Source organism: Chiloscyllium punctatum, chromosome 20 (genome assembly GCF_047496795.1).
Source record: "Chiloscyllium punctatum isolate Juve2018m chromosome 20, sChiPun1.3, whole genome shotgun sequence".
Lineage (NCBI taxonomy): Eukaryota > Metazoa > Chordata > Chondrichthyes > Orectolobiformes > Hemiscylliidae > Chiloscyllium > Chiloscyllium punctatum.
The window spans coordinates 73875738-73895293 of record NC_092758.1 but is presented as its reverse complement, the minus strand read 5'-3'; the positions used below and the strand labels follow the sequence as shown (position 1 = coordinate 73895293).

Below are 19556 nucleotides of genomic sequence, written 5' to 3'. Positions count from 1 at the left end.
GAGAGCAGGGGTCTGTGTGTGTGAGTGGAGAGCAGGGGTCTGTGTGTGTAGAGAGCAGGGGTTTGTGTGTGTGAGTGGAGAGCAGTGGTCTGTGTGTGTGTGTGTGAGAGTGGAGAGCAGGGGTCTGTGTGTGTGAGTGGAGAGCAAGGGTCTGTGTGTGTGTGTGTGAGAGTGGAGAGCAGGGGTCTGTGTGTGTGTGAGTGGAGAGCAGGGGTCTGTGTGTGTGAGTGGAGAGCAGGGGTCTGTGTGTGAGAGAGTGGAGAGCAGGGGTCTGTGTGTGAGAGAGTGGAGAGCAGGGGTCTGTGTGTGTGAGAGTGGAGAGCAGGGGTCTGTGTGTGAGAGAGTGGAGAGCAGGGGTCTGTGTGTGTGAGAGTGGAGAGCAGGGGTCTGTGTGTGAGAGAGTGGAGAGCAGGGGTCTGTGTGTGAGAGAGTGGAGAGCAGGGGTCTGTGTGTGTGAGAGAGAGAGTGGAGAGCAGGGGTCTGTGTGTGTGAGAGAGAGAGTGGAGAGCAGGGGTCTGTGTGTGTGGTTGTGTGTTAGGGGCGGGGGCGCGGAATGCGCTTCTCCGATCGCAGCCAGGGGAGTAGCTGCAGTGTGTAGCAAGATGTTCGCCGCACTCTGATCCAGGAGAACTCGGCAGCGGTACGTGGATCCAGCCAACGAGAAGGGACCAAGTGAAGCCACTGAGCTCCCTGAGCAAGGGCTGAGGGATGAGCGCTTGCTGCAGACATCAGATGATTAAATTTCTCCGTTGTGTGGTCAGGCTGGTGAGCAGCTCTCTCCAAGGTAAGAGATGGTTTCCACCCTCACTACCCCGCCGTGTGTGTGTCTGCCCACTTTGCATCGATGTTAGCTCCAGTTTGACCATGAAACAGCTATGAACTGGGGCTCAAGGGAACCCTATCCGGTGATGGGAACTGTTTGTAAGTAAGATATGGACGAGTGACTGGAGGTTGTCATATCGCATTGGACTTGTCTGAATAATAAATGGCTTTGAAACGTTGAGGTAATTACTGTGTCATCTGCAGCCTGTGTTGGAGTGAGACAGGCTTCCTGCAGTGATAGAAAGTATTGCTCAGGCGGTTTCCCCTGTGACCCTGGGCTGAGCTGATCAGTAGCCCGGCAGCTCTGTAGTGTTGGCAGTGATAGCAGCTCCTGCTCACGTTGTATAGGAATCCTGGCGGTCAGTGCCAGTCCCAGTCACTCTGCTGCTGATCTACCTGGAGACAGCAAGGGACTCTCTCCTCCCCACCCACCCCCACTCGGGGTGGACGTACAAGCTGTGAGGATTAGCCAGCGACCAGCAAATGAAAAACCTCACATTCAAATGTCACCTGATTAACAGTTTGACAGAACCTCCGCGCTCCAGCATTTCAACTTTGGCTTTTTGATACAACTCGGTAAAAACAATGACTGCAGATGCTGGAAACCAGATTCTGGATTAGTGGTGCTGGAAGAGCACAGCAGTTCAGGCAGCATCCAAGGAGCAGCGAAATCGACGTTTCGGGCAAAAGCCCTTCACTGCCAATTCGCAATTTTCAGAGTTCGGTACTGAGCCCATGTGTGTGGAACAGCTTCTCGCTGCATCCGGTATTGCCTTGTTTTCCATCTCAACAGAGACCGGGTACAAACTGTATTTGAAGCAATGCCCTTTGGGGAACCCCACCTGATTCTTCCTTGGCTTATGGCCTCAGACTGTTGCTGGGAGCTTTTTGAACTCAGTCAGTTGCTCGGGCAGCTGAAAGGCTTGTTCCACTAGAGTCACCTGAACTGTATGGCTCATGGTGGGAAAGGTGTTGGCGTGTTTGTTTTTAACTGAATAAGGGTGCACTGATTTTCCCACAACTGACACATCCTTGTGAAATGAACAGTAGGATTTTTTTTCTTGGAGACAGTGTCTGTTTAAGAGGATTGAAAGGAATACAGAGTGCGTCCCCCTTCGCAAGGTAAATAGGTATTCCGGAAGAACAAGCCCTGTATTTTTTCTGGCAGATCTTAGAATTAATTCTGAACTTGCTGCACCTGTTACTAATCTTCGAGGAGAAAGTGAGGACTGCAGATGGTGGAGATCAGAGCTGAAAATGTGTTGCTGGAAAAGCGCAGCAGGTCAGGCAACATCCAAGGAGCAGGAGAATCGATGTTTCGGGCATGAACCCTTCTTCAGGAATGAGGAAAGTGTGTCCAGCAGGCTAAGATAAAAGGTCGGGAGGAGGGACTTGGGGGAGGGGCGTTGGGAATGCAATAGGTGGAGGGAGGTCAAGGTGAGGGTGATAGGCTGGAGTGGGGTGGGGGCGGAGAGGTCAGGAAGAAGATTGCAGGTTAGGAAGGCGGTGCTGAGTTCGAGGGATTTGACTGAGACAAGGTGGGGGGAGGGGAAATGAGGAAACTGGAGAAATCTGAGTTCATCCCTTGTGGTTGGAGGGTTCCTAGGCGGAAGATGAGGCGCTCTTCCTCCAACTGTCGTGTTGCTAAGGTCTGGCGATGGAGGAGTCCAAGGACCTGCATGTCCTTGATGGAGTGGGAGGGGGAGTTGAAGTGTTGGGCTACGGGGTGGTTGGGTTGGTTGGTCCGGGTGTCCCAGAGGTGTTCTCTGAAACGTTCCGCAAGTAGGCGGCCTGTCTCCCCAATGTAGAGGAGGCCACATCGGGTGCAGCGGATGCAATAGATGATGTGTGTGGAGGTGCAGGTAAATTTGTGGCAGATATGGAAGTATCCTTTGGGGCCTTGGGGGGAGGTGTGGGCGCAAGTTTTGCATTTCTTGCGGTTGCAGGGGAAGATGCCGGGAGTGGAGGTTAGGTTGGTGGGGGGTGTGGACCTGACGAGGGAGTCACGGAGGGAGTGGTCTTTTCGGAACGCTGATAGGGGTGGGGTCCGTTTGGAGGTGGCGGAAATGACGGCGGATGATACGCTGTATATGGAGGTTGGTGGGGTGGTAGGTGAGGACCAGTGGGGTTCTGTCCTGGTGGCGGTTGGAGGGGCGGGGCTCAAGGGCGGAGGAGCGGGAAGTGGATATGTGGAACAGTCCATCTTCCGCAGCTACACTGGCACCACCCCCCCCACCTTTTCCTCCGCTCCATCGATGACTGCATCGGCGCTGCCTCGTGCTCCCACGAGGAGGTTGAACAGTTCATCCACTTTACCAACACTTTCCACCCCGACCTCAAATTCACCTGGACCATCTCAGACTCCTCCCTCCCCTTCCTAGACCTTTCCATTTCCATCTCGGGTGACCGAATCGACACAGACGTTTACTATAAACCGACCGACTCCCACAGCTACCTAGACTACACCTCCTCCCACCCTGTCCCCTGTACAAACAGCATCCCATATTCCCAATTCCCTCGTCTCCACTGCATCTGCTCCCAGGAGGACCAGTTCCAAAACAGTACCACCTTCTTCAAGGACCGCAATTTCCCCCCAGACATAGACGATGATGCCCTCCACCGCATCTCTTCCACTTCCCGCTCCTCCGCCCTTGAGCCCCGCCCCTCCAACCACCACCAGGACAGAACCCCACTGGTGAAAGCACACTCGGAGAATTGTGCCCAGTTCTGATTGGTTAGAGGACACTTGGAAAATTGTGTCCAGTTCTGGTTCTAGATTACAGCACACTCAGAGAGTTGTACCCAGTTCTGGTTCTAGGTTAGAGCACACTTGGATAATTGTGGCCAGTTCTGCTTCTAGGTTAGAGCACACTCAGAGATTTTTACCCAGTTCTGGTTCTAGGTTAGAGCACAATTGGAGAGTTACTTAGGTTACTTACTTAGATTACTTACAGTGTGGAAAGTGTGTCCAGTTCTGGTGCTAGGTTAGAGAACACTCAGAGAATTGTGCCAAGTTCTGGTTCTAGGTTAGAGCACACTTGAAGAGTTGTTCCCAGTTCAGGTTCTAGGTTCGAGCACTCTCAGAGAATTGTCTCCAGTTCTGGATCTCGGTTAGAGGACACTCGGAGAATTGTGCCCACTTCTGGTTCTAAGATAGAGCACACTTGGAGAATTGTGCCCAATTTTGGTTCTCGGCTAGAGCACAGTCAGAGAATTGTGTCCAGTTCTGATTCTAGGTTAGAGTACACTAGGGGAGGTTTGCCCACTTCTGGTTCTAAGTTAGAGCACACTCAGAGAATTGTGCCCAGTTCTGGTTCTAGGTTAGAGCACAATTGGAGAGTTATTTAGATTTACTTAGATTACTTACAGTGTGGAAACTGTGCCCAATTGTGGTTCTCGGAAAGAGCACACTCAGAGAATTGTGCCCAGTTCTGGTTCTAGGTTAGATTGCACTTGGAGAATTGTGCCCAATTCTGGTTCTTGGATAGAGCACAGTCAGAGAATTGTGCCCAGTTCTGGTTCTAGGTTAGAGCACACTTGGAGAATTGTGCCCAGTTCTGGTTCTCAGTTAAAGCACACTGGAGAGTTGTACCCAGTTCTGGTTCGGGGTTAGTGCACACTCAGAGAATTGTGCCCAGTTCTGGTTCTTGGTTAGAGGACATTTGGCAAGTTGAATCCAGTTCTGTGTCTAGATTAGAGCACATCGGAGAATTGTACCCAGTTCTGGTTCTAGGTTCGAGCACAATTGAAGAATTACTTAGGTTACTTAATTAGATGACTTATGGCGTGTGAAGTGTGTCCAGTTCTGGTGCTATGTTAGAGCACACTCGGAGAATTGTGTCCAGTTCTGGTTCGAGGATAGAGCACAGTCAGAGAATTGTGTCCAGTTCTGGTTCTAGGTTAGAGCACACTCAGAGAGTTGTACCCAGTTCTGGTTCTAGGCTGAAGCAAACTCATAGAATTGTGTCCAGTTCTGGTTCTCGGTTAGAGTACACTTGGAGAATTGTGCCCAGACCTGGTTCTAGGTTAGAGGACACTCCGAGAATTGTGCCCAGTTCCGGTTCTAGGTTAGAGCACACTCGGAGAGTTGTGCCCAGTTCTGGTTCTCGGCTGGAGCAAACTCAGAGAAATGTGTCCCGTTCTGGTTCTAGATCTGAACACACTCAGAGAATTGTGACCAGTTCTGGTTCTAGATCTGAACACACTTGGAGAATTGTGCCCAATTCTTGTTCTTGGACAGAGCACATTCAGAGAATTGTGCCCAGTTCTGGTTCTAGGTTAGAGCACACTCGGAGAATTGTGCTCAGTTCTGGTTCTAGGTTAGTGCACATTTGGAGAGATTGTGTCCAGTTCTGGTTCTAGGATAGAGCATACGCGGAGAGTTGTGTCCAGTTCTAGTACTAGATGAGAGCACTTTTGGAGACCTGTGCCCAGTTCTGGTTCTAGGTTAGAGCACACTCAGAGAATTGTGCCCAGTTCTGATTCTAGGATAGAGCACTCTCAGAGCGTCATGTCCAGTTCTGGTACTAGGTTAGAGACACTCGGAGAGTTGTGTCCAGTTCTGGTTCTAGGTTTGAGGACATTCGGAGAGTTGTGCCCAGTTGTGTTTCTAGCTTAGAGCACACTTCAAGAGTTGTGTCCAGTTCTGGTTTTAGGTTAGAGCACATTTGGAGAATTGTGCCCAATTCTGGTTCTCGGACAGAGCACACTCAGAGAATTGTGCCCAGTTCTGGTTCTAGGTTAGAGCACACTCAGAGAATTGTGCTCAGTTCTGGTTCTAGGTTAGAGCACATTTAGAGAATTGTGCCCAGTTCTTTTTCTAGGATAGAGCACACTTGGAGACTGCTACCAAGATCTGGTTCTAAGTTAGAGTACACCTGGAGATCTGTGCCCAGTTCTGGTTCTAGGTTAGAGCAAACTCAGGGAATTGTGCTCAGTTCTTGTTCTGGGACATTCAGAGAGTTGTGCCCAGTTGTGTTTCTAAGTTAGAGCACATTTGGAGAATTGTGCCCAGTTCTTGTTCTAGGATAGAGCATATTTGGAGAGTTGTGTCCAGTTCTGGTACTAGGTTAGAAGATACTCGGAGAATTGTTTCCAGTTATGGTGCTAAGTTAGAGCACACTTGGTGAATTGTGCCCAATTCTCATTCTTGGATAGAGAACGCTCAGAGAATTGTGCCCCGTTCTGGTTCAAGGTTAGAGCAAACTCAGAGAATTGTGCTCAGTTCTCGTTCTGGGATGGAGCACACTCGGAGAATTGTGCTATGTTCTCGTTCTCAGTGATAGCACACTCAGAGAATTGTGCCCAGTTCGGGTTCTAGGTCAGTGCACATTCAGAGAATTGTGTACAGTTCTGGTTCTCGGTTAGAGCACATTCGGAGAATTGTGCCCAGTTCCGGTGCGAGGTTAGAGCACACTCAGAGAATTGTGCCCAATTCTGGTTCTCAGATAGAGCACACTCAGAGAATTGTGTACAGTTCTGGTTCTAGATTAGAGCACAATCGGAGTGTTGTGTCCAGTTCTGGTTCTAGGCTGAAGGGGAAATGAGGAAGCTGTTGAAGTCCACATTGATGCCCTGGGGTTGAAGTGTTCCGAGGCGGAAGATGAGGCGTTCTTCCTCCAGGCGTCTGGTGGTGAGGGAGCGGCGGTGAAAGAGGCCCAGGACCTCCATGTCCTCGGCAGAGTGGGAGGGGGAGTTGAAATGTTGGGCCACGGGACGGTTTGGTTGATTGGTGCGGGTGTCTCGGAGATGTTCCCTAAAGCGCTCTGCTAGGAGGCGCCCAGTCTCCCCAATGTAGAGGAGACCACATCGGGAGCAACGGATACAATAAATGATATTAGTGGATGTGCAGGTAAAACTTTGATGGATGTGGAAGGCTCCTTTAGGGCCTTGGATAGAGGTGAGGGAGGAGGTGTGGGCACAGGTTTTACAGTTCTTGCGGTGGCAGGGGAAAATGCCAGAATGGGAGGATGGGTCGTAGGGGGGCATGGACCTGACCAGGTAGTCACGGAGGGAACGGTCTTTGCGGAAGGCGGAAAGGGGTGGGGAGGGAAATATATCCCTGGTGGTGGGGTCTTTTTGGAGGTGGCGAAAATGTCAGTGGATGATTTGGTTGATGCGAAGGTTTGTAGGGTGGAAGGTGAGCACCAGGGGCGTTCTGTCCTTGTTACGGTTGGAGGGGTGGGGTCTGAGGGCGGAGGTGCGGGATGTGGACGAGATGCATTGGAGGGCATCTTTAACCACGTGGGAAGGGAAATTGCGGTCTCTAAAGAAGGAGGCCATCTGGTGTGTCCTATGGTGGAACTGGTCCTCCTGGGAGCAGATACGGCGGAGACGGAGAAATTGGGAATACGGGATGGCATTTTTGCAAGAGATCGGGTGGGAAGAGGTGTAATCCAGGTAGCTATGGGAGTCAGTGGGTTTGTAAAAAATGTCAGTGTCAAGTCGGTCCTCACTAATGGAGATGGAGAGGTCCAGGAAGGGGAGCGAGGTGTCAGAGATAGTCCAGGTAAATTTAAGGTCAGGGTGGAATGTGTTGGTGAAGTTGATGAATTGCTCAACCTCCTCGCGGGAGCACGAGGTGGCGCCAATGCAGTCATCAATGTAGCAGAGGAAGAGGTGGGGAGTAGTGCTGGTGTAATTACGGAAGATCAACTGTTCTACATAGCCAACAAAGAGACAGGCATAGCTGGGGCCCATACGTGTGCCCATGGCTACGCCTTTGGTCTGGAGGAAGTGGGAGGATTCAAAGGAGAAATTGTTAAGGGTGAGGACCAGTTCGGCCAAACAATTGCGAGTGTCAGTGGAAGGGTACTGTTGGGGACGTCTGGAGAGGAAAAAACGGAGGGCTTGGAGGCCCTGGTCATGGCGGATGGAGGTGTAGAGGGATTGGATATCCATGGTGAAGATAAGGCGTTGGGGGCCGGAGAAACGGAAGTCTTGGAGGAGGTGGAGGGCGTGGGTGGTGTCTCGAATGTATGTGGGGAGTTCCTGGACTAGGGGGGATAGGACAGTGTCAAGGTAGGTCGAGATGAGTTCAGTGGGGCAGGAGCATGCTGCAACAATGGGTTGGCCAGGGTGGTCAGGCTTGTGGATCTTGGGAAGGAGGTAGAACCGGGCAGTGCGGGGTTCCCGGACTATGAGGTTGGAAGCTGTGGGTGGGAGATCTCCTGAGGTGATGAGGTTCTGTATGGTCTGGGAGGTGATGGTTTGGTGATGGGGGTGGGGTCATGGTCGAGGGAGCAGTAGGAAGAGGTGTCCTCGAGTTGGCGTTTGGCTTCAGCGGTGTAGAGGTTAGTGCGCCAGACTACCACTGCGCCCCCTTTATCTGCTGGCTTGATGGTGAGGTTGGGATTGGAGCAGGGGGATTGGAGGGCTGCGCGTTGTGAGGGTGAGAGGTTGGAGTGGGGGAGGGGGGACGACAGGTTGAGGCGGTTAATGTCCCGGCGGCAGTTGGAAATGAAGAGGTCGAGGGCAGGTAATAGGACAGCGCGGGTAGTCCAGGTGGATGCAGTGTGTTGGAAGTGGGCGAAGGGGTCCTCGGAAGGTGGGTGGGAATCCTGATTGTGAAAGTAAGATCGGAGGCGGAGGCGACGGAAGAATTGTTCGACGTCACGTCGTGTATTAAATTCATAGATGCGTGGACGGAGGGGGATGAAGGTGAGTCCTTTGCTGAGGACTGATCGTTCGTCCTCAGTGAGTGGGAGGTCTGGAGGGATGGTGAAAACTCGGCAGGGCCGGGAGCTGGGATCTGGCGTGGGTGTGGAGCTGGGAGTGGGGTCGGAGCCAGTACCTGGAGTGGGTGTGATGGTGGGGGGAATGGGGGTGGAGGCATGAGCTGGGGTAATGTTCCCCTCGGGGTTCTGGGGTGTGGGGAAGGTGACAGTGGGGTCTGTGGGGGGGCGTGTCAGCAGAATGCAGGTGAGTGGCACTTGTGGAGGCGGAAGTGGTGGTGATCATGGCAGTAGGGGTGGCGGAAGTCACTGAGCGTGTGGCATCAGCGATGATGTGAGGGCCAGAAGTGGCTGTGGGAGTGGCCATGATGGGGGCGGGAGTGACATCATCACTCTGCGTGGGGGTGGTAGCTGCGTCAGCCGCATGGAGAGTTGTGTCCAGTTCGGGTTCTTGGTTAGAGGACATTGGAGAGTTGTGTCCAGTTCTGGTTCTAGATTAGAGCACACTCGGAGAATTGCGCCCAATTCTGGTTCTAGGTTAGAGCACAATTGGAGAGTTGTGCTCAGTTGTGGTTCTACGTTAGAGCACATTTAAACAGTTGTGTCCAGTTATGGTTCTAGCTTAGAGCACTCTTAAAGAGTTGTGTCAAGTTCTGTTTCTAGGTTCGAGCACACTTGGAGAATTGTGCCCAATTCTGGTTCTCGGACAGAGCACACTCAGAGAATTGTGTACAGTTCTGGTTCTAGGTTAGAGCACATTCGGAGAATTGTGCTCAGTTCTGGTTCTAGGTTAGAGCACACTTGGAGAGTTCTACCAAGTTCTGGTTCTACGTTAGAGCACACTCGGAGATCTGTGCCCAGTTCTGGTTCTAGGTTAGAGCACAATTGAAGAATTGAGCCCTGTTCTGGTTCAAGGTTAGAGCAAACTCAGAGAATTGTGCTCAGTTCTCGTTCTGGGATGGAGCACACTTGGAGAATTGTGCTATGTTCTCGTTCTCAGTGATAGCACACTCAGAGAATTGTGCCCAGTTCAGGTGCTAGGTTAGAGCACATTCGGAGAATTGTGCCCAGTTCTGGTTCGAGATTAGAGCACACTCAGAGAATTGTGCCCAGTTCTGGTTCTAGGTTAAAGCACATTCGAAGAATTGTGCCCAGTTCGGATTCTAGGTTAGAGCACACTCAGAGAATTGTGCCCAGTTCTGGTTTTAGGTTAGAGCACAATCGGAGTGTTGTGTCCAGTTCTGGTTCTCGATTAGGAGACACACAGAGATTTGTGCCCAGATCCGGTTTTGGGAGAGAGCACACTCGGTGAGTTGTAACCAGTTCTGGTTCTGGGTTAGAGCACACTCGGAGAATTGTGCCCAATTCTGGTTCTAGGTTAGAGCACAATTGGAGAGTTGTGTCCAATTCTTGTTCTCAGATAGAGCACACTTGGAGAATTGTGTCCAGATCTGGTTCTAGGTTAGAGCACACTCAGAAAGTTGTGCCCAGTTCTGGTTCTAGGTTACAGTACTCTCGGAGAGTTGTGTCCAGTTCTGGTTCTAGGTTAGAGCACAATTGGAGAGTTGTGCTCAGTTGTGGTTCTACGTTAGAGCGCACTTAAACAGTTGTGTCCTGTTCTGGTTCTAGGTTAGAGCACACACGGAGAGTTGTGTCCAGTTCTGGTTCTAGGTTAGAGGACATTCGGAGAGTTGTGCCCAGTTCTGGTTCTAGGTTAGAGGACATTCGGAGAGTTGTGCTCAGTTGTGGTTCTACATTAGGAGACACACAGAGATCTGTGCCCAGTTCTCGGTTAGAGGACATTCGGAGAGTTGTGCCCAGTTCGGGTTCTCGGTTAGAGGATACTCGGAGAGTTGGGTTCCATTCTGGTTCTAGGTTAGAATACACTCAGAGAATTGTGTACAGTTCTGGTTCTAGGTTAGAGCACACTTGCAGCGTTGTGCCCAGTTCTGGTTCTAGGTTAGAGCACACTTGGAGTGTTCTACCAAGTTCTGGTTCTGAGTTAGACCACACTCGGAGATCTGTGCCCAGTTCTGGTTCTAGGTTAGAGCACAATTGAAGAATTGAGCCCTGTTCTGCTTCAAGGTTAGAGCAAACTCAGAGAATTGTGCTCAGTTCTCGTTCTGGGATGGAGCACACTCGGAGAATTGTGCTATGTTCTCATTCTCAGTGATAGCACACTCAGAGAATTGTGCCCAGTTCGGGTTCTAGGTCAGCGCACATTCAGAGAATTGTGTACAGTTCTGGTTCTCGGTTAGAGCACACTCAGAGAATTATGCCCTATTCTGGTTCTCAGATAGAGCACACTCAGAGAATTGTGCCCAGTTTTGGTTCTAGGATAGAGCATACTGGGAAAGTTGTACCCAGTTGTCGTTCTAGCGTAGAGCACTCTTAAAGGGTTGTGCCCAATTCTGTTTCTAGGTTCGAGCACACTTGGAGAATTGTGCCGAATTCTGGTTCTCAGACAGAGCACTCTCAGAGAATTGTGCCCAGTTCTAGTTCTAGGTTAGAGCACACTCGGAGAATTGTGCTCAGTTTTGGTTCTAGGTTCAAGCCCAATCAGAGTGTTGTGTCCAGTTCTGGTTCTAGATTAGGAGACACACAGAGATTTGTGCCAGATATGGTTTTGGGAGAGAGCACACTCGGTGAGTTGTAACCAGTTCTGGTTCTAGGATAGAGCACACTCGGAGAATTGCGCCCAATTCTGGTTCTAGGTTAGAGCACAATTGGAGAGTTGTGTCCAGTTCAGATTCTCAGATAGAGCACACTCGGAGAATTGTGCCCAATTCTGGTTCTATGTTAGAGCGCAATTGGAGAGTTGTGTCCATTTCGGGTTCTCAGAACACACTTGGATAAATGTGACCAGTTCTTTTTCTCGGTTAGAGCACACTCGCAGAATTGTGCCCAGTTCTGGTCCTAAGTTAGAACACACCCAGAGAATTGTGCCCAATTCTGGTTCTAGGCTGGAGCAAACTCAGAGAATTGTGACCAGTTCAGGTTCTAGGTTAGAGCACACTCAGAGAATTGTGTCCAGTTCGGGTTCTCGGTTGGAGGACAATCAAATAATTGTGCCCAGTTCAGGTTCTAGGTTAGAGCATACTCGGAGAATTGTGCCCAGTTCTGGTTCTCGGTTAGAGCACATCGAAGAGTTTTACCCAGTTCTGGTTCTGGGTTATAGCACTTTCGGAGAATTGTGCCCAGTTCTGGTTCTAGGTTAGAGCACATTCAGAGAATTGTGCCAAGTTCTGGTTCTAGGTTAGAGCATACTCGGAGAATTGTGCCCAGTTCGGGTTCTAGATTAGAGCACACTCAGAGAATTGTCCCTGTTCTGGTTCTAGGTTAGAGCACGCTCAGTGAATTGTGCCCAGTTCTGGTTCTAGGTTCAAGCCCAATCAGAGTGTTGTGTCCAGTTCTGGTTCTAGATTAGGAGACACACAGAGATTTGTGCGCAGATATGGTTTTGGGAGAGAGCACACTCGGTGAGTTGTAACCAGTTCTGGTTCTAGGTTAGAGCACACTCAGAGAATTGTGCCCAATTCTGGTTCTAGGTTAGAGCACAATTGGAGAGTTGTGTCCAGTTCAGGTTCTCAGATAGAGCACACTTGGAGAATTGTGTCCAGTTCTGGTTCGAGGTTAGAGCACACTCAGATAGTTGTGCCCAGTTCTGGTTCTAGGTTAGAGTACACTCGGAGATTTGTGTCCAGTTCTGGTTCTAGGATAGAGCACACTTAAAGAGTTGTGTCCAGTTCTGGTTCTAAGTTCGAGAACATTTGCAGAGTTGTGTCCAGTTCCGGTTCTACGTTAGAGCACAATTGGAGAGTTGTGCCCCATTGTGGTTCTAGCTTAGAGCACTCTTAAAGAGTTGTGTCCAATTCTGTTCCTAGTTTCGAGCACACTTGGAGAATTGTGCCCAATTCTGGTTCTCAGACAGAGCACACTCAGAGAATTGTGCTCAGTTCTGGTTCTAGGTTAGGGGACACTTGGAGAGTTGTGTTCAGTTCTGGTTCTAGGTTCGAGGACATTCGGAGAGTTGTGCCCAGTTGTGTTTCTAGCTTAGAGCATTCTTAAAGAGTTGTGTCCAGTTCTGGTTCTAGGTTAGAGCACACTCAGAGAATTGTGCACAGTTCTGATTCTAGGTTAGAGCACACTTAGAGAATTGTTCCCAATTCTGGTTCTCGGATAGAGAACGCTCAGAGAATCGTGCCCAGTTCTGGTTCTAGGTTAGAGCAAACTCAGAGAATTGTGCTTAGTTCTCCTTCTGGGATAGAGCACACTCGGAGAATTGTGCTATGTTCTCGTTTTCGGTGATAGCACACTCAGAGAATTGTGCCCAGTTCTGGTTCTAGGTGAGAGCACACTCGGAGTGTTGTGCCCAGTTCTAGTTCTAGGTTAGAGCACACTCAGAGAATTGTTTCCAGTTATGCTGCTACGTTAGAGCACACTCAGAGAATTGTGCCAAGTTCTGGTTCTAGATTAGAGCGCACTTGGAGAATTGTGCCCAGTTCCGTTTCTAGATTAGGAGACACACAGAGATTTGTGCCCAGATATGGTTTTGGGAGAGAGCTCACTCGCTGAGTTGTAACCAGTTCTGGTTCTAGGTTAGAGCACAATCGGAGAATTGCGCCCAATTCTGGTTCTAGGTTTGAGCACGATTGTAGAGTTGTGCCCAGTTGTGGTTCCACCTTAGAGCACACTTAAAGAGTTGTGTCCAGTTCTGGTTCTACATTTGAGCACACTCAGAGAGTTGTGCCCAGTTCTCGTTCTAGGATAGAGCACACTCGGAGAATTGTGTCGAGTTCTGGTTCTAGGTTAGAGCACACTCAGAAAATTGTGCCCAGTTCTGGTTCCAGGATAGAGCGCACTTGGAGAATTATGCCCAATTCTGGTTCTAGGTTAGAGCACATACGGAGAATTGTACCCAGTTCTGGTTCTAGGTGAGAGGACACTTGGAGAATTGTGCCCAATTCTGGTTCTAGGTTAGAGCACATACGGAGAATTGTGCCCAGTTCTGGTTCTAGGTTAGAGCGCACTCGGAGAATTGTGCCCAGTTCGTGTTCTAAGTTAGAGCACACTTGGAGAGTTGTACCCAGTTCTGGTTCTATGTTAGAGCACACTTGAAGCATTGTGCCCAATTCTGGTTCTCAGATAGGGCACAGTCAAAGAATTGTGTCCAGTCCTGCATCTAGGTTAGAGCACATTAGGGGAGTTGTGCCCAGTTCTGGTTCTAGGTTAGAGCTCACTCGGAGAATTGTGCCCAATTCTGGTTCTATGTTAGAGCGCAATTGGAGAGTTGTGCCCATTTCGGGTTCTCAGAACACACTTGGATAAATGTGACCAGTTCTTTTTCTCGGTTAGAGCACACTCGCAGAATTGTGCCCAGTTCTGGTCCTAAGTTAGAACACACTTGGAGAATTATGCCCATTTCTGGTTCTGGAATAGAGCACACCCAGAGAATTGTGCCCACTTCTGGTTCTAAGTTAGAACACACCCAGAGAATTGTGCCCAATTCTGGTTCTAGGCTGGAGCAAACTCAGAGAATTGTGACCAGTTCTGGTCGTAGGTTAGAGCACACTCGGAGGTTTGTACCCAGTTCAGGTTCTAGGTTAGAGCACACTCAGAGAATTGTGTCCAGTTCGGGTTCTCGGTTGGAGGACAATCAAATAATTGTGCCCAGTTCAGGTTCTAGGTTAGAGCATACTCGGAGAATTGTGCCCAGTTCTGGTTCTCGGTTAGAGCACATCGAAGAGTTTTACCCAGTTCTGGTTCTGGGTTATAGCACTTTCGGAGAATTGTGCCCAGTTCTGGTTCTAGGTTAGAGCACACTTGGAGAGGTGTGCCCAGTTCTGCTTCTAGGTTGGAGGACACTCAGAGAATTGTGCCCAGTTCTGGTTCTAGGTTAGAGCACAGTCAGAGAATTGTGTCCAGTTATGGTGCTTAGTTAGAGTACACTCAGAGAATTGTGCCCAATTCTGGTTCTTGGTTACAGCACATTCAGAGAATTGTGCACAGTTCCGATTCTAGATTAGAGCATACTTGGAGAATTGTGCCCAGTTCTGGTTTTTGGTTAGAACACACTCAGAGAAAGGTGCCCATTTCAGGTTCTAGGTTAGAGCACACTCGGAGCGTTGTGCCCAGTTCTGGTTCCAGATTAGGAGACACACAGAGATTTGTTCCCAGATCTGGTTTTGGGATAGAGCACACTCGGTGAGTTATACCCAGTCCTGGATCTAGGTTAGAGCACATTAGGGGAGTTATGCCCAGTTCTGGTTCTAGTTAGAGCACACTCGGAGAATTGCACCCAATTCTGGTTCTAGGTTAGAGCACAATTGGAGAGTTGTGCCCAGTTCTGGTTCTAGGTTAGAGCACACTCGGAGAATTGTGCTCAGTTCTGGTTCTACGTTAGAGCGCAATTGCAGAGTTGTGTTGAGTTCTAGTTCTACGTTCGAGCACACTCGGAGAGTTGTGTCCAATTCTGTTTCTAGGTTCGAGCACACTTGGAGAATTGTGCCCAATTCTGGCTCTCGGACAGAGCACACTCAGAGAATTGTGCCCAGTTCTGGTTTTAGGTTAGACCACAGTGGGCGGCACAGTAGCACAGTGGTTAGCACTACTGCCTCATAGCGCCAGAGACCCGGGTTCAATTCCCGCCTCAGGCGACAGACTGTGTGGAGTTTGCACGTTCTCCCCGTGTCTGCGTGGGTTTCCTCCGAGTGCTCCGGTTTCCTCCCACAGTCCAAAGATGTGCAGGTCTGGTGGATTGGCCATGCTAAATTTCCCGTAGTGTTAGGTAAGGGGTAAATGTAGGGGTAGGGGTGGGTTACGCTTCGGCGGGTCGGTGTAGACTTGTTGGGCTGAAGGGCCTGTTTCAACACTGTAATGTAATGTAATCTAATCTAATCTAATCACACTTGGCGAATTGTGCCCAGTTCTTTTTCTAGGTCAGAGCACACTCGGAGAGTTGTGCCCAGTTCTGGTTCTAGGTTAGAGCACACTCAGAGAATTGTGCTCAGTTCTCGTTCTGGGATAGAGCACGCTCAGAGAATTGTGCTATGTTCTCACACTCGGTGAGAGCACACTCAAAAGAATTGTGCCCAGTTCTGGTTGGAGGTAAGCGCACACTCAGAGAATTGTGTACACTTCTGGTTCTAGGTTAGAGCAAATTCGGAGAATTGTGCCCAGTTCTGGTTCGAGGTTAGAGCACACTCGGAGAATTGTGCCCAATTCTGGTTCGAGGTTAGAGCACACTCGGAGAATTGTGCCCAATTCTGGTTCTCAGATAGAACATACTCAGAGAATTGTGTACAGTTCTGGTTCTAGATTAGAGCAAATGCAGAGAATTGTGCCCAGTTCGGGTTCTAGGTTCGAGGACATTCAGAGAGCTGTGCCTAGTTGTGGTTCTAGCTTAGAGCACTCTTAAAGAGCTGTGTCCAGTTCTGGTTCTAAGTTTGTGCACACTTGGAGAATTGTGCTCAATTCTGGATCTCGGACAGAGCACACTCAGAGAATTGTGCGCAGTTTGGGTTCTAGGTTAGAGCACACTTGGAAACTTGTGCCCAATTCTGGTTCTCAGATAGAGCACACTCAGAGAATTGTGTACAGTTCTGGTTCTAGATTAGAGCAAACTCACAGAATTGTGCTATGTTCTTGTTCTCAGTGATAGCACACTCAGAGAATTGTGCCCAGTTCTGGTTTAAGGTTAGAGCACACTCGGATAATTGTGCCCAATTCTGGTTGGAGGTAAGCGCACACTCAGAGAATTGTGCCCAGTTCTGGTTCTAGGTTAGAGCACACTTGGAGAATTGTGCCCAGTTCTGGTTTTGGTTAGAACACACTCAGGGAATTGTACCCAGTTCTGGTTCTAGGTTAGAGCACACTCAGAGAATTGTGCCCAGTTCTGGTTCCAGATTAGGAGACAGAGATTTGTGCCCAGATCTGGTTTTGGGATAGAACACACTCGGTGAGTTGTAACCAGTTCTGGTTCTAGGTTAGAGCACACTCGGGAATTGTACCCAGTTCTGGTTCTACGTTAGAGCACACTTGGAGCATTGTGCCCAATTCTGGTTCTCAGATAGAGCACAGTCAGAGAATTGTGTCCAGTCCTGGATCTAGGTTAGTGCGAACGAGGGGAGTTGTGCCCAGTTCTGGTTCTAGGTTGGAGCACACTCGGAGAATTCTGCCCAATTCTGGTTCTAGGTTAGAGCGCAATTGGAGAATTGTGTCCAGTTCGGGTTCTCGGTTAGAACACACTCGGATAATTGTGCCCAGTTCTGTTTCTCGGTTAGAGCACACTCGCAGAATTGTGCCCAGTTCTGGTTCTAAGTTAGAGCACATTCAGAGAATTGTGCCCATTTCCGGTTCTAGAATAGACGACACTCAGAGAATTATGCCCAGTTCTGGTTCTAGACTGGAGCAAACTCGGAGAATTGTGTCCAGTTCTGGTTCTAGGTTAGAGCATTCTTGGAGAATTGTGCCCAATTCTGGTTCTCAGATAGAGCACACTCAGAGAATTGTGTCCAGTTCTGGTTTCTAGGTTAGAGCACACTTGGAGAATTGTGCCCAGTTCTCGTTCTAGGTTAGAGCACACTTGGAGAGTTGTACCCAGTTCTGGTTCTAGGTTAGAGCACAGTCAGAGAGTTGTGCCCAGTTCTGGTTCTAATTAGAGCATACTCAGAGCATTGTGCCCAGTTTTGGTTCTAGGTTAGAGCAGACTCGGAGAATTGTGCCCAGTTCTCGTTCTAGTTTGGAGCAAACCTGGAGAATTGTGCCCAGTTCTGGTTCTAAGTTAGACTGTACTCAGAGCATTGTGCCCAGTTCTGCTTCGAGGTTAGAGCACATTTGGAGAATTGTGTGCAGTTCTGGTTCTAGGTTCATGCACACTCGGAGATTTGTGCCCAGTTCTGGTTCTAGGGTAGCGCACACTTGGAGATTTGTGCCCAGTTCTGGTTCTCAGGGCACCTTTGCAAAGTTATATCTGTTTCTGGTTCTTGGTTAGAGCACGTTTGGCAAATGTCTGCACTCACGATATATAAATGGATTGAGTCCGTTTCAAATTTTCTCATCGCTTGTCGACGTGATGAATCCCCTACCTAGCTCAAGCACAGCCAGGTGTCTTATAGAATATGGGAAAAAAAATTAAATTATTGTGAAGCAGAATTTAAGAAAAAATGAAGCGAGGATTGAGTCTAGGTAAATCGACAGTTCGACTATTAGAATACCTGGCTCATCATCTGTTGTGTAAAGTGAAATTTATTTAATACACCCAACCTACCCACCACCTTTAATTCATGTCTAAAACAAATACCATATTTATTAATAAAAATAATTTAAATTTTAAAATTATTCTAAAAACAATTCTAAAATCTATTTAAAACTATATTATCTTAAAATTACTTAAAATCACTATTAATTTATGTCTTTTGGAGTTAACCAAGAATCCTAGGAGTCCATAAAAATTCTCAATACTTCCAGGGTCAAAGAGAGTGTAAGCTTACTGATATTCTGTGCGAAAGACTTGTACCTTTTGTTCCCAAGGACCTTCAACAACTCATTATTCTTCTCGAACCACTTCCCTCGGGATCCTATCACAAAGCCGTAGAAGGAGACTGTTGTTCCTTTTGTTAGAACTCGAATCTCCTCCTCCAGATGTTCATACTTCACTGTCTTTTCTTCCCACGCATTTTCTAACGAGTCTATTTGGGTATCCAACCGTATTGTTACATCGACCACTATCGATTGGTGTTCTCTCGCAAAGATCAAATCGGGAATCCACAATTTACCCTCTTTGTCCTTAATACGTGGTTCAATGAACATAGTCCATCCCTTAACTTTAACATATTTAGTCAGTTCTTCTGCTATCCTATTATGTCTTTTTATCCACATATTTTTAACGAACGGGCACCATCCAAAGATATGTGCAACTGTTTCCACCATATCATTGCATCTTCTACAATTTTTCATATTCCCTTGTCTACCATAATTCCCTTGCTGGATATAAATTGGTCCGCACTAGGATCGAATTAATAACCTTAGACGTTTTCATAAATTGAGTTTTATTTAACCAGTTATTCAAGATACAGTCATTCTTAAAATAGTGGACACCCACCCCCGACAAGGTAGGGCCATCCATCTCTTCATTTCTGCATCACACCAATTCTTGTAGTGCCTACTACTATATTCTTCAATCCCTTGATCCGAGCCATCTATATTGTCCGTGTGCTCGTTGATAAAAGGGTTCCAAATTTCCAATAAGCAATTAAATCTACAGATTTTTTGCATTTTCGTTTTCATACAATTTCCTCCGACCGAAAATGAGGAAAATAAAATTTTGTCGGAGGAATTGTAAAATTTCTCCAATTTGCTCAAAATTGAACTTGGAATAAATAACGATAATTTAGTCATTCCGTGTCCTCCATCACGATTTCTAGCATACAGTGCTCCATCTGTGATGCTCTGCGGAAGATGTAATATCTCTCTGACAGTATTTCTGATAATATTATCTATTTTATTCAAATAATTTAGGGACATCTCTGATAAAATGAGGTGATAAAATAATCTAGGGATAAAATATGTTCTCAGAATTTCCAATTTCTGAGTCGGTTTTAAAAAGGCTTTTTTAAGATTAGTAATCCAACCACCCAATTGATCAACCCACTGGGATTGACTAATTCCTGTTCGTGGGTCAATCCTAGCCCCTAAATATTTGTCTACATTTCCCGGTTCTATGAACTGGATTCTTTTCAAAGCATTTACTGTAAGTTTATGACCCACCGTATCAAATGCTTTAGCTAAGTCTATGAAAACCGCTGCCAAGTTTCTCTTATTATTCTTGGCTCCTTTAATAATATTTTCCAAAATTTTTATATTCTCCTCACAACCCGATACTCCTGTCATAAACCATTTTTGACGTTTATTTAATACAATAGTCCTGCTTAATCTCTTCACCATAATCTTAGTGAATATCCTTAATAAGATTGGGCCTATCGTAATCAGCCGCCAATTGTTAATGTCTTTTAATCCCTTTTCTTCATTAACCTTGGGGATTAAAACAGTTCTACTTTCTTT

At 48.0% G+C, this 19556-nt stretch overlaps 1 protein-coding gene across 1 annotated transcript in view; it reads left to right on the top strand.

The window, feature by feature from the left end:
* Positions 1 to 588: 588 nt before the first annotated feature.
* Positions 589 to 19556, top strand: part of LOC140492194 (A-type potassium channel modulatory protein KCNIP1-like) — a 503740-nt gene continuing 484772 nt past the window's right edge. The window contains exon 1 of the mRNA XM_072591070.1: positions 589 to 784. Coding sequence (XP_072447171.1) covers positions 709 to 784 — 76 coding nt within the window. The 5' untranslated portion in view covers positions 589 to 708. The remainder of the gene's footprint in view (positions 785 to 19556) is intronic.